The following is a 26733-nucleotide window of genomic DNA, read 5'->3' as shown; positions in this document are numbered from 1 at the left end:
CCTCCAAAGTGTCAGCCTCTGCAACTCACTACTCCCAACAATGCTTTGTACAGCTGTCCTTTCCTGCACATACCAAACACACAATAACACAAAGCCTCCCTGGCCAACAATGTAGCTGAAGCAAGTGGCCACTTCTTGACCATATGACCAAAGACAGTCACCCACCAGCAACAGAAACACCCTCGATTAAATCCCTTTCCCCAGATTTTGAAAGGGAGAATCCAGATTTTCTTTCTTTTTAATTCAGCTCACCACCCATCACTGGCCATCTCACACTACCCATGCCCCAAACACACACACACACACACACACACACACCCCTTACATGCTAGCTCACACTACCCATGCCCCAAACACACACACACACACACACACACACACACACACCTTACATGCTAGCTTAGACAGTCACTAGCAAACCGCTGTTTTCCAAAGCTTGGGAAGAATTTCTTGGGCAAGGTATAGATCCAGTTGGCTAATAAGAAATGCTTCCTTCCCTCCAGCCTGTGCCTTGGCTAGTTAGGAGATAGGAGGGAGGGGGAGACCGAGTTAACCCTCTTCATTGTGTTCACCCTGCTCTGAAGAACTCTCTCTTGCACCGGCCCCTCCACCTTCTCTCCCTCTCCGGAGCCTAGCCTGTCCCCCAAGCCCCTTTCTTACATTCCGCGGGGAGGAGGGCGCTGTCCAAGGAGCGAAGGGGAGCCCCGTGTGTCTAGAAGGCCTCTCCCCACCCCCACCCCGTGTGAGTTTGCACTGCAAAGCTCCTTGGCATCCTTGCCTGGGCTGGGTGTTGGGAGCTCGAATTGCAGCTACAAACTGGCTGGCAGCCAGGGGCCGTCTATTTAAAAGCGCCTGCTCGACCAGAGCCCGTAGTCTCTTTGGAAACTTCTGCCGGGGAAAAGAGCTAGGAAAGAGCTGCAAAGCGCTGTAGGCTTTTTCCTTTTTTTTTTTTTTTTTCTTTTGTTGTTGTTACTTTTAATTACCCCCTCCTACTTTTGCACCCTTCTCCGGACTTCACGCAGAACCTGCGAATTTCGAAGAGGTGGTGGCAGAGTGAGAGAAAAGAGGTGTCAGGGGGTTTGGGTTTTTTCTTTTTTCTTTCTTTTTTTTTCAATTGCAACACTTTCTCCCACCCTCTCGGCTGCAGCCAACTCCTCTTACCTGTTCCGCGGCAGCCGCGCGCCGCTGGCAGCGGAGGGTTAGAAAGAAGAGGGGTGTATTTTAGATTTTAAGCAAAATTTTGAAAGACAAACCCATCTTTCTCCTCCACCCCCTTCTCCATAGCCTCTGAGATCTCGGTGGTGGGTTTTGGGGTGAGCAATTTTGTGGCTTTTTCACCCTACAATTCTTACCAGAGCGGACTTGGAGGTTCCTCCGGTCTCCGCTGACTCTGCGTGCACCTGGCGCTACCCGCTGCCCCCGCAACCTGTTGCAAGTCTTTAATCCTTGCGATTGGGACTTGCTTGCAGGCACTCCAGTCCTCCATCTCTCCCTACATTTTGCAAGTGTCTGGAGGAGGGCACCTGCTCTACCTGCCAGAGATTTAAAAAAAAAAAAAATCTCCCTGCTCCCTCTTGGCCCCTTTCTCCCTGCTCTCTCGCTTTCCTGCCCCGCCCCGAGGTAAAAGGGGAGACTCGGAGAAGATGGTGCTCACCGCGGTCCTCCTGCTGCTCGCCGCCTGTGCGGGGCCGGCCCAGAGCCTGGGCTCCTTCGTGCACTGCGAGCCCTGCGACGAGAAAGCCCTCTCCATGTGCCCCCCCAGCCCCCTGGGCTGCGAGCTGGTCAAGGAGCCGGGCTGCGGTTGCTGCATGACTTGCGCCCTGGCCGAGGGGCAGTCGTGCGGCGTCTACACTGAGCGCTGCGCCCAGGGGCTGCGCTGCCTCCCCCGGCAGGACGAGGAGAAGCCGCTGCACGCCCTGCTGCACGGCCGCGGGGTTTGCCTCAACGAAAAGAGCTACCGCGAGCAAGTCAAGATCGGTGAGCGCGCTCGATGTGCCAGGCACTTCCACGGCGCACGGGCGGGGGACACGGGGCGGGCCGGGCCGGCGCGCTTGGGGCAGCAAGTGGCTTAGAGACCGGGGAGGGTCTCTGCCCCTCGGAATTGGAGCCCTGGCCGATCTTTCTCCCCTGGGCTGCTGTCTAGCCGAGCCTCTGCCAGATTTCGCTCCTTCTCCTTTCCCCTGCCCCCACCCGAACCTGCCCCTTCCCCACCCCTCCACCCCACCCCGACTGAATTCTGACTCTGAGCTCCTATTCGGTTTGCAGGTAAATCTCCAGGTGCCCCATCTCCAGTCCGAAAGAGTCTATTACATTATCAACTCCCTCCTCTACCCCACCCCACCCCTACGGTATTTTCTGAATTGGGAAAAAAAAAAAAAATCTCTTTTGTTAAAATATTGTTTTAATCGGGGCCAGGAGAGAAAGGCGTTACATATCTTCTGAGTTAATTCCACCTTTGTCCCTCTCAGTCCCCCCTTCCCCCCACCCCCCGGGCCTCCGACATTTCTATTCCTCCACCCCCACACGCCCCCCACATCCTTGGTAGCTACTGCCTTTTGGGTGGGGCCTTCATGCTCCTCCCATGGGCACCATCCATTGCTTTTGACTTGATAAGGTTGATGGTGGTGGATGGTAAAACATATTAAGCTGCAAAATGGCCTTTTTTTTTTTTTTTTTTTTTTTTTTTCCTGCCAGGAAGAGAAAGAATACTTTAGGTGCGCCGGGGTGGGGAGTAGGAGGGAGTAGAAAGGAGGGGGTTGGTGTTCTGTGCTAGGTGATCGTCCCCGAATCTAATTCCTTTTTTCCCCTCCCCATTCAGATTTTACCTAGGATAAAAGGTGGGCATAGGTTTGGGAGGCAAAAGAGGATGTGAGGTTCGGACATTGCAGGTCCCGGCTTGTGCGGATCCCCCCACCCCCACCCCATCATATCGCCCCACCCCCACCCATCTCTCTAATGGGATCACAAGTGGGTGTGGTGTAAGGGCCTGAGGGGCCCTGAAAACGAAGAATGTAAAATTCAGGGGGCGGAGACAAAAAGCCACGCACTGAGCACCCCCCCCGCCCCGTCACCTGCCCCGCCCCCGAGTTGCCCCGCCCCCACGTCCTCGGCGCCAGGAGTCTAGGGTTTAAATGATTGGCAGAGATTCTGGTTCAATCATAACAGTTCTTCCCCCTTAGACTGAGTTTCTTTTTGGAAAGAGTTACCTGATCTCAAACTTAAATAATAATAATAATAATAATTTTAAAAAAAATTTAAGTCTGGGGTCTGAGACATCGACCTGGTTGTTGAATCTAAATAATGTTTATTTGGTGTAATTTCTTCCCGGGACAGTGGCTTTCTCCCGTCCTGTCCCCTTCTATCACTCAAGAGCACCCTAACATAAGTTTCTTAACTGCAAAGTACAGACACTGGCATGTAGGAGTGTGTCCACGTTTACCGAGACGCAGGAGAGCTTTCCTGGGTTCAGCCTCGAACCCCGCAAGCCATGCAGGGTTTTTTGCTGGAGGTAGTCGTTCTCCGGGTTGCAGCCTGCAAAAAGAGGTTAGGACATACTGGCCCCGGAAGCCCAGAGGCCGGTTTGCAGGGTTATTTTTTATTAAGATCCGCTTTTCAGAGAGGCACCACCCGCCTTCATCTTGGGGGATGTGGCTTCGGAAAAGTTTAGCGCCAGGAAAAAGGTATGGATTGATTTCCTGACTTGGAAGCAAGTGCTCTAGGTAATACTCCGGTCACATCGAAAATATGCAAGGTAGCACTAAGCCCCATCTTGGCCCCACTTTTATCTGCCCAACCGTGTGGCTGGTGTGATGCTGCTGGTGTGGAGGGTGTGCGCTCAGAGCGCGCGCGCGCGCGCGCAATTGCTGGGAGAGCAGAGGGCGCATCCGAGTTTCCAGTCCAACCCACTCCACACACACACAAACACAGTGCAACCCACTACACACACACACAGTTCAACACACTCCACACACACAAACACAGTGCAACCCACTCCACACACACACAGTTCAACCCACTCAACACATACACACAGTTCAACCCACTACACACACACACACACACACACACACAGTTCAATCCACTCCACACACACAAACACACAGTGCAACCCACTCCACACACACACAGTTCAACCCACTTAACACATACACACAAACACAGTGCAACCCCCTACATACACACACAGTTCAACACACACACACACACAGTTCAACCCACTACACACACACACACACACACAGTGCAACCCCCTACACACACACACACACAGTGCAACCCAATACACACACACACAGTTCAACCCAATACACACACACACATAGTTCAACCCACTCTACACATACACACAAACACACAGTGCAACCCACTACACACACACAGTTCAACTCACTCCACACACACACACAGTTCAACCCACTCCACACATACACACACAGTGCAACCCACTACACACACACACAGTTCACCACACTCCACACACACACACAGTTCAACCCACTACACACACACACACACACACACACACAGTTCAACCCACTCCACACACACACATAGTTCAACCCACTCCACACATACACACAAACACAGTGCAACCCACTACACACACACACAGTTCAACCCACTCCACACACACACACAGTGCAACCCACTCCACACACACACACATACACACACACAGTTCAACCCACTCCACACACACACACACACACACACACAGTTCAACCCACTCCACACACACACATAGTTCAACCCACTCCACACATACACACAAACACAGTGCAACCCACTACACACACACACAGTTCAACCCACTCCACACACACACACAGTGCAACCCACTCCACACACACACACACACATACACACACACAGTGCAACCCACTCCACACACACACACACACACACACAGAGTTCAACCCACTCCACACACACACATAGTTCAACCCACTCCACACATACACACAAACACAGTGCAACCCACTACACACACACACAGTTCAACCCACTCCACACACACACACAGTGCAACCCACTCCACACACACACACACATACACACACACAGTTCAACCCACTCCACACACACACACACACACACACACACACACACACACACACGACTTTTGTCCCCAGCAAGATCCCCTTTAGAATTCTCTGCAGCCGCTTCCTCAGCCGCCCCTTCAGGATGTCTCTGGGCCAACCCGCAGCAGCCGCCCCTGCCCGCCCGCGCCTGCGCCCCGGCTCCAGCCCTTCCTGCAGACTCCACCCGGCCTAAAGCAGGTGCCTGGCGGCTGCAGTCACCGATTGGCTGTGTTCCAAGGCGGCCTGGGCCGACGCCTTCCTCCGGGACGGATGGGGTGGGAGTGGACTCGCCTGGAGAGGATCCTTCAGCTGGAGAACCGGTGGGTGGGTACCCAAAAAGTTGGAGATGGCGTAGAGACAGCTCTTAAAGGAGAGGGAAACAGACACAGGGAGGAGAGTATCCTTTTAGTCCTTTAGCCAAAATTCCTGCTCCTCAACCCGTCTCCCTTCTCTCCCACCACCAAAATCTGAGCAATACAAACATGGACTTGTCCCTTCCCTCCTGCTGTTGCTGTTTATATGTATTACATATTATATCTGCATAATATCTACATTATATATAATGTACACGTACCATATTGTACATTTTTACATTACATGTCATATACATGCATTATATATCTCTAGATATTATGTATAACCAAAAATATCTACAACCCAAAAAAGGTGCATGTCTGGAATGACAGGCGGGAGCGGAGGAGAGTGAGTGGCCGGCGGCCCAGGCTCCGGAGGGCGCGGGAGGCCGGCGGGGACGGGTGTTTGCTGGGCGCGTTGCTCAGCGACTGGAGAGCCGGGTGCTGGGGCCGCGCCTGGCCCCGCATTTTCTTTTAGCCAGTTCAGGGATGGAAATAGATATAGAAACAGAGGGAGGTGTGTGTGAGGCTAGAGAGAGGCGAGGGACGGGAGTCATTTAATGGGCCAAGCTCAGTAAATGTGAGCTGGAGCGGGTCAAGGCAGGACCGGCTTTGCCTGGGACACTGTTTGGGGGAAGGGGCCTTGTGGCTTCATGCCGGGTCTGGGAGGTCTCTCCTGTGCCGGTGAGATGTAGGGAGCAGTGGGTTCTGGGTTTCAGTTCTGTCATTGAGAAATAAGAGATCAAGAGGGACTGAAAATACCCTTCTGGGAAAGAAAGACAGGGGAAAAAACATTACCTAAATAAATATGAAATCGGCCTTTGCTTCTTTGAGGGGTTTGGCCTCCATCTCTCTGGCTTCAACCCCAAGCCTGGTCCAAAGGCCATGCAGAAGTCAAGTTCCAGAGTTAGGTTTATTGACCAAATTTATGTCTGGGTTGAACAAGATCATGGAAAACTGAGGAGCCAGAATTTTGTCCCACCCACACCCCCTCCCTTTGAAACAGGCTTTGAGAGGCTGGCTGTGGCCGGAGCCAACCAAAACGGGAGCTGGAAAGACAGGAGCTGGTGCTTTAATTTGACTTTTCCTGCCCACCCCCGTCCCTTATTTCTGCTGTGTCAGCTCAGACTGGAAGAACAGGCACATTTGGCTGCACTGAGAGCTCATTTTCTTTCCCTTTCTCTTTTTTTTCCCCTTTTCACCCCTCCCTCCATCCCCCAATTCCTTGACAGCCCCTGGGGGCTTGTGTTTTAAGTCCAAGCAGCTGTGAGTTAGTCCCTGGGGCTTGGGCTGGATTTGTGTAGGCAGGTGCGCCTGCAGCTGCAGAGGGAGGATCAGGCTGACCCTGGAGCCAGAGGTCACCGTGAGGGTTACAGCAAAGGGCATGGGAGCAGGAATCCCTGCAGAAGCCCTGGTCCCCTTAATGGAGGGGGGAGGAGCTAGCACAAAGGGGAAGTAATACTTGTCTAAAGTTTTTACTTTGTACCTGAGCAATGCCTATGAAACTTTAAGATACTTACTGTTTGGAAAATAAAACCTTGGAGAAGGGACCACCACACTCCAGACCCACTACGTCCGGAATCTGGAAGAACACCATAAAAAAAACAGGTACCAATGAGGGGCCAGAGCAGAAGGGAAGGGGTGGGAAAACGGTTGCGGTAAGAGACAAGTAAGCATCTTCGAGGGTTTTTGTTTAGTTTTAGCTTTATATTTTTACTACGGTTGGTCCAAAAGTTGCTTTTCCCAGAGACTGTCCTTAAATTGTCATCTGGATGTTATTCAAAACAATAAGATTGATTATGTCTTTGCAAAAATAAATAAGCAAATAAAAAAGGAAGCCAGTGTAGGCTTCTACTCTCCTCCCCTTAATATCCAGAAAATCCCCCTTTTTATTTCCTGTTCTATTTCTTTCTGTGATTTATGTTATGATGTCATTTTAAAAAATATAAACCCAGAAGAGTGACTGTAAATCTGTGAACGGGGAAGTGGCCTTTCCTGCCTGGCCACTCAGCTTAGCTCAGTCCCAGCATCTCTCCAGGAATTGTCTGGGTATTGGCCAAAGAATGTTAAAGCTGGAAAGAACCCACAATGGTCATCACAGTCAAGGCCCTCATTTTACAGCCGGGAGTGGGAAGAAACCAAGATGAGGCAGCAGGGTTAGTGGCAGAGACAGGGCTGGAACTCAGCTCTTCTCCAGGGGCCCTAGCACTGGGTTCCACCATCCTGGCTTTTCTCACGAGTCACCAGGGCTCTCACCTGGGCCTGGTTTAAACTGCAATGAGACCTTCAGCAAACATGGCCAAATGGTGGGTGTTGCGAAGATGAAATAAGAGCTCACAATTTGGGGGTGCTGTTTTAGGAACAGTAGGGAAAGGAGCAAAGTAGCCCAAAAGTGGAGAATGCAACACCCCTTAGTTTCACACTCACTCTGTCCCTTTTTCCACACAGTCTTGCAAACGAGGCTGGCTGCAGACAGTGGTTTGGTCAGGGAAAGGGGACAAGGAGGGCGTGAAGCAGTGGTGTTCGGCCCAGTCTTTAGGTCCGTGGGCCAGACCCCACCTCCTAAATGACAAGGAGCTCTCCTGATGTGGGAAGGCAGGCCAGTCCTGGCTGCCTCTTGGCTGTGCAGCATCTGCTGTCCCTAAGGAGCACACAGCATGAAAGTAGCCAACAGCTCAGGCCTTACAGGGGGCCCGGCAAGCAGGAGGATGCATCTGAGGGAGGGAGGAGATGGGGATTTGTGCCTAAGAAGGAAAGAGGGCAAACCATATGCCACAAAAGCTGATAAGAAAGGGGGCCAGAGAGCCACCTGTTTTTGAAGACATGCAGATCTATTGGAGATCTTCAGCGGGAGAAAAGTAGACTTCCAGATTATAGCTGGGGCCTCCAGTGGATCTAAGGAACCATCCTAATACATCCTGGAGGCTGCAGCAACTCCTGCCTTTGGGGAGGCTTAAGAAGGAGGCAAAGAAGATAAGCTGCTCTTTGCAATAGTTTAGACATGCATGCTGAACCCTAGGAGAGTTTTAAAATAAATACATTCTTTCATTTTTGATCCCTCAACCAAAACCATCAGACAGAGCCCTTTCCCTTGGCAAACCCTGAAGTAAGGCCCCAGGGAATTTGCATGCAGATCCAGGTTTGGGATTACCTCTGCTGGTTTGCAGAGTTGTTTTGTGTGGGTTTCAGTTATCGCGAACCATTTAGATTGTACTTCACGGCTGTAACATCGTTCTTTCAGCCAAGCAGGGGTGACTGTCCTTCAGGACCCTTTAGAACAGCACTTCCAACTGAAATATACAAGCCACATATGTAATTTTTAATTTTCTAGTAGCCATTTTTTTAAAAAGGTAAAAAGAAACAGGTGAAATTAATTTTAATCATATATTTTAACTCAATATATCCAAAATATTATCATTTCAACACGTATTCAAAAGAAACAGTTACAATGAGATATTTCACACTCTTTCACATTAAGTCTGAAATTTGGTATGTATTTTACATTTACAGCGTATCTCAATTTGGACACTAAATTTTCATTGGAAATACTTGATCTGTATTTTGGTTTAATAAAATTTTCAGTTCAAAAAGTAGCTTCACATGTCCTAGTCGTTGCAAACATACTTGACAATTTTCTGATAACCCTGTCAAGCGTGCAACTGCCTGCTCTCTGCTGCCCCCTTTTGGTTATCCAGGACTTTGGGGAAAATGCAGCTGCCTAATTGTAATGTTCTCAATGGGCTGTGATGGGTCCTGAATGGAAATGTGGTCAGGTTGGAAATGGCCATGCGCTTCCACCAGAGGCTGGCCCCCCCCCCCCCCCCCCCCCCCCCCGTCTACTCCCCTTATTAACTTCTTGTTTGAGATGCACATGGGGCTCAGATATAGACATTTCTACTGAGCATGCTACTCCTTCCTTGACTCCTGGGGAAGGCTGGCCAGAGATACTCATCTTGGGGGTTGTGCATAAGTATGTATGTCCTGTGTGCACATTTATCCCCAGCTGCCTCCCACGGATCAGGAGATGTGCACTGGAGTCCCAGCCCTGAATCCTAGTTTGTCCTCAGAAAAAAATGAGGAGACTTTCTTTACCTCTGGTCCCTGGACAGAGGGGCACGTGTATGTGAGACATCAGCCTTTCACTCGTGGAGTGTCACCAACTTGACACCTGCCACATCTACACTGTGAAGGGTGGTGGGTCACCTTTTCTCTCTCTCTGTATCTTTAGGAAAGGAAACCTGCCCTTCATGCAGCATGAAGGAATGGGATTAGACAGGGGAGAACTCCCGGGTGAGTTCCCAAGTGGAGACTGGTTCCCAGAGCACTTGTGCTAAGTCTTTCTCACCTGGGGTTGGCAAACAGACTCCCTGGAGACAAGAGTAGAGCCCTCACTCCCTGGCAGACCTTTCTGAGTCCAGGGAGCCTTAGATCTTCTGGTCTACAAGTAGACATCTGTCAACCAGGTGCCATAGAAAATACATTCTTAGTTGATGATTGGAACTAGGGAGGTGAGAGGCAACAGAGACTTAGAAAGGCAGAGACCTGTGCTAAAATTAATTAGCACATGTCAACTATTTAATCCTCAGAACCACCCTATGGAGAAGGTTGATCGAACCGTTGTTAACAGATTCGTCTTCCTCCCAGGAAGCGTGACCGAAAGTTGGAGATGGCAAAGCTTGATGTATCTGGTTAGTGGTGGGGCTAGGATTTGAACCCGGATAGTCTGGCTCCTGGTTCTGAGTGTTCATCCACTATGCTATATGATGTCTTTATTCTCTGGTCAAGGCAGAGATGTTACCTTCCTGCCTTGGCCAACTTTGCTGTTGGCTTAGAGCACCTAACCTGTTTAGTTCATTCCCCTGGCCTGAAATGAGGTGGGGCTCATAGAACAGCTCAGCTGGGTACTCCTATTTCCCTCGATGTCCAGTCAATAGGACTCTCCAGGTCTGCTCGACTGCCCTCCAGGCTTGTCCTCGGGGCCCTCCTCCCTTCTTGCAACTGCTCCTTAGGATGACAGTTGCTTGGGTTTGTTTTCCTCCTGGAAGGTCAGTGCTCGTTTCCTTTTCAGCCCATAATTCAGGTTAAAAAGATCCCAGAATGTGCATGCTGTTACTGACCACAGAGGAAAGGGGCAACAGTGTCTTCCAAGAGAGACTGGGCCAGGCAGATGCCAATCAGGGGTGGGTTGGGTAGGAAGAAGGATGGTGCAACTTCCCTGGAAGGCTCCACAGCCTTTTCTTTTTATGCAAACGCACGTCCATGCAGTGCAATTGAGTCATTTGGTATCCACAGCTAGACACCAGGAGACTGGGACATGTCTTACATTATTTTAAACCGTGAGCAGCTGATCCTGCATTCTCCCATAAGCCTCGTGCTGTAGCAAAGAGCAGGAGGCTGCAGGTTGGCTAGGAAATGCAGGGCGGGGGGGTTGCGGAACACCTAGCCTGGGCCTTGCTATTTTCGTCCGTGCTCAGGCAGGGATCAGTGTTCTCAGACCTGCACTGTCCGGCAGAACTTTCTGCGATGATGAAAATGTTCTATATCTGCACTAACACAGTAGCCACTAGGAGCACTTGAAATGTGGCTAGAGCAAGGAGGAACTACATTTTTTATTTTATTTAGTATTTATTCACTTACATAGCCACATTGGCTAGCGGCTACTGTATTGGACAGTGCAGCCTTAAGCCAAAGAGAAGCCCATTAAATCCAGGGCATGCACTCCTGTACCACTTCCAGGATGTTCATCTGCCTCCCAAGGCATCCACCAAGCCCTAACTTGCCCCAGCTTGTATTATAGAAACACTTCTAGACTCACTTCCCTTTGCCTCTCGGGTAGATTCACGCATCTCTCCATTTAAAGATTATTTATTGAATACCGTATACAGGAGAGGCAAAAACAAGTGACAAGGCTCTGCCCTTAAGAAGTTATTGTTTAAATTGCACAGGAGCTAGAATGAAAGCCAGAGGAAACCAGTTCCCCTTTTCATTCTGGATGTCCCCATCTTGTCTTCTGGCTAGAAAAAGAGATTGGAGAATCTCCGCAGCCCAAGCCTTACACTCTTCCTGGGCTATGAATTCCAAGTATGCCTCAGCTTCTTCACTTTCTGTAAGCCAAGTCTCAATATCTGGGCCACCCAGTCTTCTGTTATGTTTGATTATGAGGTCAAGATAGAGTAGGAAACTAACACCAGCCCAGGACCAGGCTGTTCATGGTGCCAGGGCGTGACTAGGAGCCCCAGGGTGGAAGGCGAGATTTCAGGGAGCAGTGGGCCCACCTCACCCCAGTCACTGCTATGACAAGAAAGCAGGGGGAGTCAGGACGCTTCTTAAGCTCAGGTGCCTGCACCTGCTGGTAAGGCGTTGTACCCCTGCAAGAGACAGCAGCAGCAGGAGGGCGGGTTTGGAGAAAGTGGTCGCGTTTGGGTAGGGTGTAGGCATTATGCAATTGTGCTGTGTGTAGTACTGCCCACTCCAGGATGCCTCTGGGTCCACAGCAGCTGGACCTGCACCCAGACACTCTTCTGTGTTTGCTGGGACATGGGGAATGACGCAGTCCTCAGCACATGTTCATTTTGCCATGGGGAGAGGTCGATGTACCCATATGTGCCTTTGTGGCGGCTGCTCAGCAGTATGAATGGAGGACACCTATGATCAAAGGAGGAACTGAGTTGGCCACCCCCACAGGGCAGGAGCCAGGTGCATTAGAAAGCTGGTTGGAAGGACTGGAGTTAGGAGCCTGGGTAGACGCAGAACCCACCCCAAAGGTAAATATCAGGATAATATAACAGCCCCCCCCCTTAGTCATTAGATAACATCATGAAATTAAAGGCCCTGGCTCCACAGCTTCCAGCGGAGGAAAAGATACTAAGCATTCCACATGCCCTGCGCTCTGCAGAATCCTCTCAGAGTGGCATCTGAGGTAGGCAGGGAGGTTGGGGATATCTTTCCTTTCCTTCTTGGCCCATTTTCCAGTTGCAGATTAAAGAAACAGCAGGACATTATGCACAAATAAGCTTTGTCCCACTCTCCTCCAGTCCCCTCCCCAGGCTTCTCCACTTTTCCTGCACACACGTGGATTCTTTCCAGGCCTCGCTTGTCCATCTCCTTGATTCTTTAGATGCATGCTGAAGACACACAAAGAGAGGGAAAGGATTTGGGTGATTGTCAGAGAAGTAGGAAAGGGAGACATACAAACCCCAGATTTTAAAATTGCTTAACAGTCCCTAGAAATGAGCACATGTGGTGTGGACATCAGTCTCCTGCGCCATCTACTGGCCATCTTCAGGTATTGCCCTGTTAAACAGATTCCAGAGCCCTCTTCAAGTTCCTTTGTTGCTGTTTATGCGCAGATCAATCTTCAACAGGAAGTCCTCCCTTGTATCCCACCAAAATCCCTTCTGCAACCTCAGTTTATCTTCCCTTGACAACATAGTTCAGGAGTAGCCAGTCCACGTGTGCCTTCTTGTTTTATCTAAAACTTAAACCCTTCCAAAACGGAAAGCCTATTTCTGACTCGGCCGCAGAGCAGCTGAGGAGGGCTAGCTGGCTCTGGCATTCCAGCTCCAGTCCTACTTTCCAGCCCTTTCATCTTTGTGGCTCTGCTCTGGCTCCCCTCCAAGTTTCCACTGTCTCTCTGGAGCCTACAGGTGACCACAAGACCCTGATTAGTATCTTTGATACTCGACTCTCCCGCTGCCTAAGTAATAGGTCCCATGGGGTTAAGTGGCACCAAAGACCAGGAGGCAGGTCAGAACTTTAAGCCTGCCCTTCAGAAGCAGCCAAAAAGCCTGCAAACTCTGGGGGGGGGGGGAGATGCCCTCAGGAGCCCCACCTGGGGGTGACTGGGAAAGGAGAGAGGGTTTACAAAAGTGTTTTGAGTCCCTTAAAGAAAGATACTGGAATCTATACTTTCTTTTCCAGTATCATTATTGCTTGGCCCCAGGGCAATACTTAAACACTTTCAAAGACTATGAGAGGTCAAAATACATCTGCTCAAACATTTATTGAACCATTGTCAACAGCCCTGTCCTCCTCCCGGGGAGAGTCAAGGCTTTGGGCGACCCATAGCACTTCTCGGGAAAAGTCCTGAAATGTGAAGGATCTTGAAAAGAACTGTCAGTATGGAGAAGGTTGTGCACCAAGTTCTCATGTCCACCAAGGCCAGAGAGAGAACAAGCTGAAATGATAGCTGGGGGTGGACACCCTCTGACCAAAAGGACGCAGCCCCCTAAAACAGGTGACCAAAGGAGGCTGGGATGGCACCCCCATCCCACATGTTTTTAAGAACTAGAAAGACCACCACTGGGATAGGTGTATGTACTTGTTTCTGCATGGATACAGGGGGATGGACTAAATGGGAGGATTCCAGGGGCTGGTACAACCAGCCACAGGAGGCTTTCTCTCCTTGAAGAAGCGATTCCTGGGAGCTCAGCTCTATGGTGGTCCTGCTGGCTCTCCAGGCCAGGCTGGGGCAGCCCACTGGAGGACATACTTGTCCTTCCTCCACACACTGGTCAGCAGCCAGCCCCCCACCCTCCTCTGCTTACCTTATCTGATTACAATCTTCATTGGGGAAGGGGTTTGGCCATGCACCCCCAAAGAGCGCCCAGGCTTTCAATGGCAACCATCTCTTGCCCTCTTTTGCCAGCAAGCAGTGGTCAACTACGTTCTGAGTGTTAGAATGCTGGGTGATGCCCGGAAAGGTTCTGAAGTGTCTCAAGTCCCTCAGGAAGACAGGCCCAACAGCCCTCTGTACCGTGGTCAGCCCTCCCTCTGCCCCATGGCCTGAGCCTAGATAACAGAGTCCTGGCCTTTCAGTTTCCACAGCAACCCCCAAGCCATCATGCCCCTTCCTGCCTCCTCACCCAGGTCCGACTTATCCCAGAATCAAGAAAAGTCGGTGTACCCAAGACCATCACTCAGTTAATCCCCAGAATGCCACATGCCACCTGCAAGGCACATCAGCCTGTTGATGAATCGTCACAGCAAGTTTTTATAAAGTAGAGCCAGGGTGCTGGGGACATCAAGATACGGGAAGTGGGGGGTAAGAGGGCAAAATGGGGGGCTGGGATCCTTGTGCTGAGCTTTGTTCAGAGAGAGCCTGCCCACTGATTTGCTGTTTGCTTTCACCCCATCATCATCTTCCTCTCCAGTGACTACTTCCCCTCCTCTCCTGTGAGTAAATACCCAAAGCAACTAACCACCAGCAACACTGTACCCCCTGGGAGTCTTCTGCAGGGTGGGGAACTTCCCTGCCAGGACCCTGAAGACCGGATACAAGTTTTATTTCATTAAACTTGACAAATACCGAGCTAAGAGAGAAACAGATGTTTGGGTACTTCCTGCCACCTGTCACCCTGGCCAGGTTAGACCAGGTCTCCAAATGCCTCCCCTAACACACCTGGAAGCTCCCTGGGGCTGCGAGCTCAGAAGTCAGGTTCTGCACCTGTCCTGGGACATAAAACAGTGTCATCTCAGAAGCTTCTCCTTCCTCATGACACCCCCCTCCAGCCCCACTTCCTTGAAATCTATTTCCCATCCCAGATGCCTGGCTATCACAGTTCCTAGGTATTCCAGGGAGAGTGAAATGGATGGAGAATGAATTTTCTTTCATCCCATTTTCATTATTTGGGGTCACCCAAAGCCTTGTTTCCTTTTTGGAGTATTTGAAAAGAGGGTGTGAAGGCAGGGCCTCCTGCCCGTGCCCAACCCCTGCACCTGGTCTCACTGTGGGGCACCCTGCCCACACCCTGCCCACCTAGGAACAGCAATCTAAGGTCTCCCCACTCTGGATCTACTGAGACTGGGGTGAGGGGGAGTCAAAGAGCTGAGAGAAGAAAGGAGACCCAGAGATGGGAGACCATGAGATAAAAATTCAGTGGAAATCTGTGGACTGGAAAAAGGATGGACGGGTGGAATTAAGAGATCAACAAATACATGAACAAAATCCTACTTCTCTAAAGGTCAAACGTCAGCTAAGTATAGACTGTCACCAATCACTCCTATATATAACTGCTCCGGCCCCAGCCAGCTGTTGGCCGCTCCCAGACTGGAGCTGAGTAATGTTCCAGCCGCCAAGGGCCCTGAGCACGGCGCCAGCTCTGGGCCGGAGCGGGGAGCAAGGCCTCCAGAACCCACTGGCCCCCACGCCGCTCCCCTCCAGGCCCCATATTTCTGGCTCTCCCGTCTCCCAGGTCCCCTCTTCCTGCTCTTCATGATGGTCCCCACCACCCTGCTGCTCCAGACCCCAAGACCCCCTTACCCTTGGTTCCCCAGATCCAAATATATCTCAACTCCCCACCCCCACCGCCAGCAGTTCTGAAAGTGCCAAGACCTCACAAGGAGCACAGACCTGGCCTTTCTTGTCACACCCTGGCTGTGCCCTATCTTCCGCTGCCGGTTCAGTTCTCCAGGTTGCATTCTTAGGTCTCAGCCCCACCTGCAGCCACCACCATGCACTCAGCCTTCCCTGGTGAGCAAGCCCCTTGCCACAGCCTTCCATGGGTCACTAATGTCTTCTCCCTCCTGACAAACGTCCCCTCCTATAGCATCATGACTTTTTCATGATTCTCCTGCTCCTCAAAGTCTTCTACCTGCTCTCGCTCTCCCTGATCCAGTCATGACAGGAACTTGCCACCACTTGCATCGTGTTGACGCTTCCTCCCTGGTTCTTATTCCCGCTTGGCTCAGTCTGGTGAGCTCCGGGAGGCAGAGACCCTTCTGCTGCAGCCTTTGTGACTCCCCTCAGCTCACACCTGCCAGGCCTGGGCCCCTGTGCCCACCGGGGCTCACCAGCCTCTGCTCCTCCCTGCAGAGAGAGACTCTCGGGAGCAAGAGGAGCCGACCACCTCCGAGATGGCCGAGGAGACCTACTCACCCAAGGTGTTCCGCCCCAAGCACACCCGCATCTCTGAGCTGAAGGCCGAGGCAGTGAAGAAAGACCGCAGAAAGAAGCTGACCCAGTCCAAGTTCGTGGGGGGCGCCGAGAACACCGCCCACCCCCGGGTCATCGCTGCGCCTGAGATGAGACAGGAATCTGAGCAGGTGAGTCTCGGGGCTTTGCTTCCCATCTCTCTCCCTCTGCCATGCCCCGAATTTGACCCTTCCCTGCATCTAAATGGGCCTTCCTGGCAGCAGGAGATGCTTAGGCTAGACCCAGCAAAGGGCCTGCCACTTCCCACGGTGGCTCAATCTAGAATTTGGGAGGACAATTTTCAGAGTTTACATTTATCAGGATCTAGGGCTTGTCCAAGAAGAGTGGGAATAGACATAAGTGCTCATTCAAGGAAAGTGATTGCCTGCCAGCCCAGCGACCACTGCCAGGTGTGAACCCCCGGAGCTGCGTCCAGTCCTGAGCAGAGGCTGGACATTCTCCTAGAGCATCCGGAGACAGCCACCTCTGGACGTTATCACTCGGCAGAATAGAAAGGCTGAGGGTGGGTGATCTGCAAGACCAAAGGGAGAATACGGTTCTGGAACTGGCCAGATGCAGGCTTTGTACACTCCCAGGGCATGTGGCAGGTGGGAGAAAGGAAAGGTCCTTGGCAGCAGCTGATGCCACCAAAGGTGGTGACTTTCCTCCAGAGACCCTTCAGCCCCACCCCCTGGGCCACGTGTTTGCACATCTGGGTGGTCTCCACTTGGTCCTGCTCAGCCTCTCATCCCCCCCGTCCTCACAGGGCCCCTGCCGCAGACACATGGAAGCTTCCCTGCAGGAGCTCAAAGCCAGCCCCCGCATGGTGCCCCGTGCCGTGTACCTGCCCAACTGTGACCGCAAAGGATTCTACAAGAGAAAGCAGGTACGTCCCTGCTCCTTGCTCCTACAGTGGCACCTACCAGGACACCTCGGGCAGGTGCCTAAGATTTCTACCATTCAGGATTTAGTGTTTCTCGAACCTCCACTATCCATTCACATGCCACAAGCATGATTTTCCCCGTTATCTCCTAGGCTATAATCTACTTAACTTTTCATGGACTTACCTTATCTGCTTGAATTCATTGAAACAGGAAACTTTATAATACTTATCACATCACATGCTGTATGTGCTCTTACATTCTTTAATGATTACACACATGTGCACATGCACACACACACCACTTTAAAACATATTTTATCCATGTATCACCTGATGTCATTTCATGTTCTTTCACAGCCAGGCTGCACTTTGGGCAGCTCTACTTTCTCAGCTTCTTGAAGTGGTACAGATTACCTACGGCAATGGTTCTCAAATGTCCGTGGGCATCCGAGGAATAACCTGGAGGGCTCATTAAAGAGCTGGCTGCTGGGCCCCTCCCCCAGGGTTTCTGACTGGTGGGTCTGGGGAGGACTCTGAGGATTTTGTGTTTCTAACAAGCTCCCAGGTGACCCTGATGCTTACTAAACGCCACCTCTAAGCTAAGTCAGGTTAAGAACCAGACCACCTTGAGGCAAATCTTGGCTCTGCCACTTAGGAGCTGTGTCCCCTAAATTGCTCGTTATTTAATGTCTCTGGGCCTCCCATTCCTCATATAAAATGGAGAATAACAGTAACCTACCTCACACGAGTATGAGGAGATGATTAATCTTTGTAAAGCCCTTAGTACCTGCTATGTAGTGAGTGTTAAGTAGTGACTGGCACGTGGTAAAGCTGCACAAATGTCACCTATTATCATTTTATTATTATTATCATCATCATCATCATCAAAACATGTAACTCTCTTGAGAATCCCTGGAAAATACCAGGTTGGAAGACCCTGATTGGGTAACATTAAAAAGAGATTGTAGGAGCCAGCAAAGGGTAGGTTGCCTAAATTAGCATCTTTCCCTGGGTCCTCCCATGAAATGCAGACACCAGAACCCCAAGGGTGGGTGTAGCCCCCCAGCTCTCTGGGGATGAGTCTGACTCAGGGAGGGGAGGGGGTAGGATGGGCAGGTGCAGAGCCTCCGGGGACGGTCCTCACTGCCCCTTGCTCTACCCACCTAGTGCAAGCCTTCCCGTGGCCGCAAGCGTGGCATCTGCTGGTGCGTGGACAAGTACGGGATGAAGCTTCCAGGCATGGAGTACGTCGACGGCGACTTCCAGTGTCACACTTTCGACAGCAGCAACGTTGAGTGATGCGTCCCCTCCCCATCCCTCCCTCATCCTTCCCACCCCAGCCCCAACCAGCCAGCGCCTCCCTCCACCCCAGGACGCCACTCATTCATCTCATATAGGGGAAATATACATATATCTATATCCATTTGAGGAAACTGAGGACCTCGGAATCTCTAGCAAGGGCTCAGCATTGAAAATGGCAACAACAGAGATGCAAAAAGCTAAGAAGACCCCTTTTTTCAAATGGTTTTCTTTTTGAGGCAGGTTGAATGAACAGAGAAAGGAAGAGAAGGGAAGAAAGTGTTTGCGCAGACGAGAGGGAAAGGAGAGCAGAGTTACGGACAGGAAGGGACTCATGTGAGCAAGAGGGAAAGGACACCAGGACCAGGGCTGGATCCCCCTTTGCATCCAGTCCTGGCCTGGGGGTGGACAGAGGTGGGGGCACTAGAGGGCGGGGCCTGAGAGGTGGCATTGATGACACCCTTGGAGTTTTCCCAGTTTGGACTGGCCAGGGGGAGAAAAGAAAAGACACGATGTGCCGGTGCCTGGCCCGGACCGGCCTCCTCCCCCAGCCAGCTGCCCTCGCCCTTCCTCTCCTCTTCCCCTGGCCAGTGTTGCCTCTCCCCAAAACTTATAAAAACTAAAATGCATTCCGTTTCTCTGCAAACAAAACGAATTTATAATTGAGTAATATTAAATAGATAGGTTTTCCTAAGCAGACACACACACATTGAATGTGTGTGCATATTTCAGTCCCCATGCAGACTTCTGGAAATCAATATGCACCCCCATATTGGAAAGCCTTGTTCCTCCTGGGTGACTAAAAAAAACATGTGGTTTTGACCCCTCATTTCCTTCCATTTGCAACTAGTGCAGCAGCCTCAGTGGGGGAGGATAGGCTGAAAAAAAAAAAGTGGGCTTGTATTTATCTACAAGGCTCCGTATAGTCATATATAGGCATATAAATCTATTATCTTTTTTTTTTCTTTCTTTCTTCCTTCCTTTTTTCCTAAGGTTTGCATTAACTTTTCAAAGTAGTTCCTATGGGGGCATTGAGGAGCTTGCCCATTCTGGAAAAACCAGGAAAACCCGTATTCTCCTAAGACAACCCATACTGTCAGTTTTGCTGGCTGCTAGGCAGGGGTTTCCCGTGAGCAGCAAGCGCCACTCTGTGGGGCATAGTGTTGGGTTTTAATGATTTCTCACGCGTGTTCTCTGTGCCCACCAAGCCAGGAGGATACTCACATGCAGTGGGGTGCACACCATGCTCCCCAGTACATCCCATCTGAGGCTTCAGACCCCCAGGAAGTGACTGTCTTTAGACTCCACACCAAACGAGCCAACAGGTCCAAGTTTGACCCACTGGCTCTGCCCCAGACTTTGCATTTCCTCTGGATAGAACCTGTATCTTGAAAGCCTCTCTCAGTCTCCACACTGGCTCAGCAGGAGAGAGACCGAAATGAGAGATGGCAAAGAGGGAGATGGTGGTGACAAGGCTCACTTGTGGGAACACAGGCCAGAGAGGGCTGGAGGAGCAGGGCCTGACTGTCCCACTGCAGCCTTGGAGCGGAGCAGCAGAGAGTGGGAAGAGCCGATCGAGCCTTCCTTGGCTTCCCCACCTCATGAGCCCTCTGGGATTCAGGAGGGAAGAGAGAGGAAAATGGGGAACAGGCTGTAAGATGGAGCTTAATCGAGGACGTGGAGCCATGGCAGGCAATCTTAGGTGGGTTCTAGACTTTAGAATCTGGATGAGAACGAGGATCGGTAGAGACTGGCCCTGCTTTTGAAGGGACAAGACTGTGTGCTCAGATGGGACACCTTCAGCCAGCAGGAGGGACGGAGGCCAGAGTCTCGTGAGCTGTTGTCTGTTCTGGCAAGTCCGCACTTCCTCCCCGAGGCGGAGGGTGGAAGAAAGGCCCAGGACAGCCAGGGAGTGGATACTTCAGGGGCGTTGTCATTTGGCAGCCAGATTCTGAACCAAGGAAAATCCCATTCTCCACTGACTTCCTCAACGAATGGGCAGCCTTGGAACTGTCCCCTAAAGCTGAAGACAGCCTGCCAGCAAGGGGGCTTGGACACTGGCCAAGGGGCCTCTTTCTTGCTGTGGACACACTCCCTCTGCTCTTTCCTGATGGCATGGCACAGGGGGGACCACCTCCAACACCGAACTTGGGGCAACAAAGAGGGACAGCAGAGAAGCAAACATATTTCAACTAAGAGAGAACTTACAGCTCTGGAGTATGGGGTGTCTCCTACTCCCCCGGACAGGACAGTTGGTTGGGGATGGGAAAGGCGGCCAGTCTCCATGGGGATGGCAGCCATGGGGACTTTGACCTGCCCTGTCAGTGCACCCATCTCTCTTCACAACTGTCCCCAAGCCCAACTCAGATTTCTGTACGTCTTAGGCCAGTATCCTAAACCTTTTCCACGTCACTCTTCTTTCTGCCCTTTCTTTGTTTGGATCTTGAGCAGTTATCTAACTGGGATCTGCCAAGTGGATACTGGGGCGCCATTCCCCCTAAGAAAAGACTGAGCCAGGAACTGCATACTCCCCCCACCCCACCCAGGCCTGGACTTGATTCTTGGGAGGGGCTCCACCCCCACACCTGCGCTGTTTGCAGACTTTGAACGGACCTCTGCCCCTTACGCTGGCTCTTCACTGTCAGCCAGCCATAAGGTGGGGGATCGTGGCCAGGATAAAGTCCGCCAGACTCTTCAGGCTTCCAGATTCATGCCTATTAACGCAAACCTGTGAGTCTCCACTGCTTGCAGGGGGTGCCTCTGGGCAGCTGGCTACTACCTAGAGGAAGCTGGACCTCCATGGACAGATGGAACTATACTTCCTAAATGGGAGCTCTGGCTGAGCTCATGGTGGGGAGACCACAGGAAGGAGTCACTGAAGGAAGGTGGACCCTCTTCCCCTTGACAGGTGGGAGGAAAGGCAGGTTTGGAATGGCGCGAGCATGTTAAGTCCTGGGCAGGGTCTCCCTGCCCCAGGCTGGCCTTTGGCTAACTATCGGCTCACCCAGAGGCCTTAGACTCCGGGTTATCTGTGGCCCCAGGTTTGAGTGTGGCCCACTCGCCCCACGGAAGGTCATTTCCCGTCCCCTTTTGACTCATGCCTCACTCCAGCAGTGGAGAGGACACCTCCATCTTCCCCCACTGCTACCTGGTCATTGAGGGAGGCCTAGCCAGGTTTGATCCCCTTCCCCCAGCCTGCCCTGATGCCAGGTAAAGCAGGGTACCTGGGAAGGAAAAGACTGGGAAGTTTCTCTGACAGCCAGGCCCAGACAGACAGGCCTGGAGACACGTAGCCCCCACGCGGGGGAGGCAGGTAGACACAGGAGGCCCTGGGAGGCCCTGTGTGGTCACACCTCTCCCTTGTCCCACCTCCTCGGTGCCGCTCTGTGGTCTCCACGGCAACCCCGCAGGGACAACCTCCTCTGAGGAGGTGGGCCTCAGCCACCGCCCTCCCACTCCCACCACCACTTTGCTCGGTAGCGACAGCGCTGCCATGGCAACCACCAAGCCCCCCTCGAGGTGGAGCAGGACCCCCTTTCCATCCATCAACTCAGAACCCCCTAGAATGGGAGCTTCAGAGAGGAGTGGGCCAAGGAGAAGAGACTCTCTAGTCTCCAAGAGGAATTTTTTGGCTTCCAAGAAAAAGGAGGCTGAGTTTTAAAAAGCGTTGGGACAAGGGAATGGGGGTTTTCCCAACCAGCAACCTGAGTGTTGTACTGTCTTTGTTTTTAAAACCACTAAAGTGCAAGAATTATTTTGTGCCGTTTCTCCACTTTCTTTTTTCTTTTAGGGTTTAGTTTCTTTTTTAAAATCATACTTTCGTGGTTTTCTAATGGAGTATATAGTTTAGCCATTTCACAGACTCTGCCATTTGGATGGGGAGAGGGCAAGTGAAGAGGATCACAGGAAAGGGGCCCCCGCCACCATGCGCCCACTCAGCCCCCTTCTCTGTCCCTGGTCACCAGCCTGAGTCCCATCTCCACCACCGTCCATCCCACAGTAGCCCTCACGGATAGCACAGTTGTCAGACAAGATTCCCTCAGATTCCGAGTTGCCTACCGGTTGTTTGGTTTTTTTGTGTTTTTAAAGACAGCAATAACCACAGCACATATTCCTGTAGTTCTTTATAGTTTTACGTGCATACATACCGTAGCTCTATTCTCTACTCTTTTGTGTTTTAACTTTTAAAAATAAATAAGTGCTCATAATCTTTACTGGTAAAAAGGATGGTAAAATAAACCAACAAAACCAGTGTGTGGGGAAAAAAAAAAAAAGCAGAAAAAAAACTATCACCTGAATGCGGAAGAGCTTGGCTCCTGTTTAGCATTTTGTACTTAAGAAAATAAACAAACAAACAAAAACAGAGGATCTCACGTTTTATTAAAAAGTGAGGATTGCTGTACACTATTTATTCATCGTATAATTTATGTTACTCCTTGATCTTTGTCTTTTGTCATGACAAAGCATTTATTTAATAAAGTTATGCATTCAGTTAGCCTGCGTCAGCTTCCTCTGAGGGCTCAGGGAAGGTAGGCGCAGGGAAAGGCGGACACCCAGGGTCTCCTTGGTCCACAACCCAGGGGCTGTCCCCTCCAGAGGGGACCCCTTGCATGGAGGCCAGTGACCTCACAGACCAGCCCTCCTGCCAGAACGCAAATGTCCCTTCATCCATTTGGAAGCCACGGCAGGGCTGGCTAGCTAGCTCAGTCGGTTAGAGTGTGGTCAGCCACCAAAAAAAAAAAAAAAGAAAAAGGAAGCCACTGCAGACAGATGACCGGGACAACCTAGCTTCTCGGTGCCTTCCCTTCCTCTTCATCTCCCCCTCACTTTCAGATCAGACTCACGCCCACTGGATCACTGCAGCTCTTTCCGCACCCACCCCCTTGCCATGCCTTGTCCTTCACACAGGAGGTCTCAGTCACAGGCCACTTTCTAAACACAGGTCCAATCATGCCCATCCTCTGCCCAGATTCCTTCCCTTGGCTCTTGAGAGCTTTCAGTCCAAAGTTCAAATCCCTCAGCAAGACACCCAAGGTCCTTCTGGATGGGCTACCCCTCTGGCTTCCTCTTTAGCTACTCACCTACCTGCTTGCGCTCTTGACCACGCATACCCTCAGCCACATGCAGGCCTCCAAGCTCTTTGCGCAGGTCAGGGCTAAAGCTTTGCATGTGCTGGTCTCTCTGACCCCCCACACACACACGCACGCACACACATGCGTGCACAAGGCCCCCCATCCTTTCCTCCAATTCCTACTTCCTCCTTACAACTCTGCCTTCACTCCCTACACTGAGGCACCTCCCTGACCCTAGAAGTAGGTGCTCCTCCTAGCTGTCCCACAGCACCTGCTGGAGGGTGCCCCTCGGTCACATCCTTCACACCAGTAGTGAGTTAAGGCTGTTTCCTCTGCTAGAATGTCAGCCCTTCAGGACAAAGACCAGAATATTTTTCATCTTCATACTCTAACACCCTAACCCTGAGCCTAGGATGCAGGGAGCACTACATTTCAGCAGCACTTACTATATGACAGAAATGATTTTATATTTTCAAAGCAACTCTTTAAGATATAAATCATCCCAATATTTAAAGATGAAGTAAAGGAGGTTCACGGAGGTTGGAGACATGTCCAAGGTCACATAACCCATAAGTAGTAGGGTTCAGTTCCCATTCTAAGGCGGTCTCACCTCCAGGCGCATGCTCGTAACCATCACATCACATGTAGCTATATTCAAGATTCCACGACTACAGCAGGATTCTCCACATCCAGAGGGCATAAGAAAAGGACCAGCCCTATGCGACTTGCGCATTCTCACAGAGCCCGTGCTTGGCTAAATGCTCTGCTGCTGTTGTTTTGAGATTCTTAATTTCTGAACAAGGGGTTCCATGTTTTCATTTTGCTCTGGGCCCTACAAATTAAGTCACCAGTCCTACATAAGAATCACACAGGAGGCACATTTCAATGAAGATTCCCCATGCCCCTTATCAAGCTTCTAATTCAGGAGGCCTGGGATAGGATCAGTGAAGCCACAATTTTAACCAGCATCCCCAGGTGACTCATTCTGGACTGTTGGGACCACCTTTGAAGAAACAGTGGACTCTCTGAGGCCCAGGGTAAGCTCAGCTGCAGTTCCCCGAGCTGCCATATACTGGCAGTATAGCCCCAGCATTTGTCAATGGCCAGGCTTGAACTTGAGTTACTTCCAGAAGGCGAGAGACCTGCTTGACATCGTCAAGATCCCTGCACAGCCAACCGGCCCTCTTCCTACATGGATGCAATTCTGCTTTCCCTCAGCAAAGCTTTCTAGGGCACACCGAACACCACAGTTAGTGTAGTTTCTGTAGCTACAGCCACTGCAGAGGTGTTGCTCACACACCCACAAAAACCACCTCTTCAGAGGGTTTAGGGTAGAGAGCACTATGGGCAAGGGACATGGAAACTAGCAGGGGGTGTGGTGTCCTCAGGCACCCTCTGCAAAATGTTACAGAAAGGACTCAAGGAAATTGGCAATCTTGGGCCATGGGGGCCGGCAGAGGGCTGACCCAGCAATGGCCCCAGTATAAGCCCTCCCCTTTTACACAGCCTTATAGTTTTCAAAGCACCTTCACATCTGTAGACTCACATTGATACCATCCTGTTGTTTGGGGCTGAAATCATGCCTTTTGGACAGATGAGGAAAACTGAGGCTCAGAGAAGGTGAATAACCTGGCCCCAGGGCAATGAAATAGTAAGTCGTGGGACCAGATCCAAACCCAGGTGTTCTGACTCCAGCATTCTTCTCACCTCATCCCTGGCCCAGAATCACCCGGGAACCTTTTAAAAAATACCCTGCCTGAGCTCCACCCTCAGACCAATTGGATCAGAATCTGTGAGGGTGGGGCCCAGGCATCGGTATTTTTTTAAGCACCAGTCGATCCAAACGTTTGCCAAGGTTGAGAACCAGTCTGCTTCCCAGGAGAGCCAGCATGGGCTGCCTCACCCTGAGGCAGAAGCCGAGGGGAGAGGGCAGAGGATGGCAGGAGCACCCTTCAGCTGGATGGGAGAAAATCAGACCCCACCAAGGGACTGCTGACCTGCGGGGCACAGGTCCAACCGTGTCCTGAGCGCTCCAGGCTGTGTGCAGGCGTCCCATGCTGCTTCCACCACAGTGGAAGGGGCAGTAGGACGCAGAGTTGAGCAGCTCCCAAGCTGTGCAGTTAGGGGCCCCCCAGCCCCGGGTTGGTGGAGTTCGGGCACCTCTGGGGACCTTTCCCTCATCTGTAGAGGGGAACTAATAATAGTGCCTCTTTCGTGGACTTATGGGGATTAATAGAATTCATCTACTTCCTGGGCAGCTGTATGCTGGCCTTAGACTGGAGCAGCTACACACTCCTTCCTGGCAGGGGTCTATCTGTTCCTGGGAATCCAGTTTTCTTGCACTCCAAGAAAGCTCATCTCACACCTGGTAAAGGCCCCAAGTGTTCCTCTGCCTCTGAAGACTTGCTAGAGGGAAGATGGGGGATGGGAGAAGCCACCAGAGAGGCCCCTCTTCTATGGTCAGTAGGGTCAGACTGCACATGACACAGGACAGGAGAGCAACACAGAAGCTCAGGCTGTCGTGCTGGGAGGGGAAGGGGGACAGCGGGCCTTAAAATGCTGAGCATTCCTCCTCCCACCCCCTGTGGCCCACTACAGAGCGGGGGGAGCCCCCTGGAATTCACTAGGGGTTCAGGGGCAACAGAACAGTGCAGAGCTCCGATGGAGAACTCTGCCTAAGAAACAGGGCCGGCATTCTGTGCCTGTTTCCGCGAGCCTGCATTTCTTTATACACTTACAGCTTTTTGTATTCAGCTGACACTCACTGTCTGGGGGCCAAACAGTTATTAGGGCCCCCCTCAGAGAGCAGTGCCTGAATTCTCAGTGGTGACACCTTTGGGAACAAGCCTTCAACAGCAGTCCCCCTCCCTTTCCCTTGGGGCTAAGTTAAAATGCTTCACCCTGGACAGGAGGGAGCTCTCCATTATTTCAGGGGCCAGAGAATCCCAGTTCCAATGTTTCCTGTTCCCCTTCTCCTTCCGCAGAGTCATCTGGATGTGCGAGAGGAAGACAGATCTGTGCTCTACCTTCCCCACCCATCCTGCCCTGTAAAGGGCCAGCCAGGGGCCAGATGGGGCCAGAAGCCTCACCTGGGAGTCCAGGCAGGGAGACACCAGATTCCTGGGGCTGCATG

At 51.5% G+C, this 26733-nt stretch overlaps 1 protein-coding gene across 1 annotated transcript; it reads left to right on the top strand.

Moving 5' to 3' along the window:
* Nucleotides 1–911: 911 nt before the first annotated feature.
* IGFBP5 (insulin like growth factor binding protein 5) lies at nt 912–23023 on the top strand. The gene is made up of 4 exons (XM_063102690.1): nt 912–1977; nt 16248–16477; nt 17113–17232; nt 18397–23023. The coding sequence occupies exons 1-4, from the start codon at nt 1644–1646 to the stop codon at nt 18526–18528; spliced, it is 816 nt and encodes a 271-aa protein (XP_062958760.1). The 5' UTR covers nt 912–1643; the 3' UTR covers nt 18529–23023.
* The last annotated feature ends 3710 nt before the right edge of the window (nt 23024–26733 follow it).

This window comes from Cynocephalus volans, chromosome 1 (assembly GCF_027409185.1).
Source record: "Cynocephalus volans isolate mCynVol1 chromosome 1, mCynVol1.pri, whole genome shotgun sequence".
Taxonomy (NCBI): Eukaryota; Metazoa; Chordata; class Mammalia; order Dermoptera; family Cynocephalidae; genus Cynocephalus; species Cynocephalus volans.
Note: the sequence above shows the minus strand (reverse complement) of the source record. Positions and strands in the feature narration are given on the sequence as shown.

Bases quoted from the DNA above. Each gene is read 5' to 3' on its own strand.
- IGFBP5 (XM_063102690.1), top strand. From the start codon at position 1,644: ATGGTGCTCACCGCGGTCCTCCTGCTGCTCGCCGCCTGTGCGGGGCCG. The intron at 1,978-16,247 runs GTGAGCGCGCTC...TCCTCCCTGCAG, and splicing joins CCGCGAGCAAGTCAAGATCG to AGAGAGACTCTCGGGAGCAA. The intron at 16,478-17,112 runs GTGAGTCTCGGG...CCGTCCTCACAG, and splicing joins TGAGACAGGAATCTGAGCAG to GGCCCCTGCCGCAGACACAT.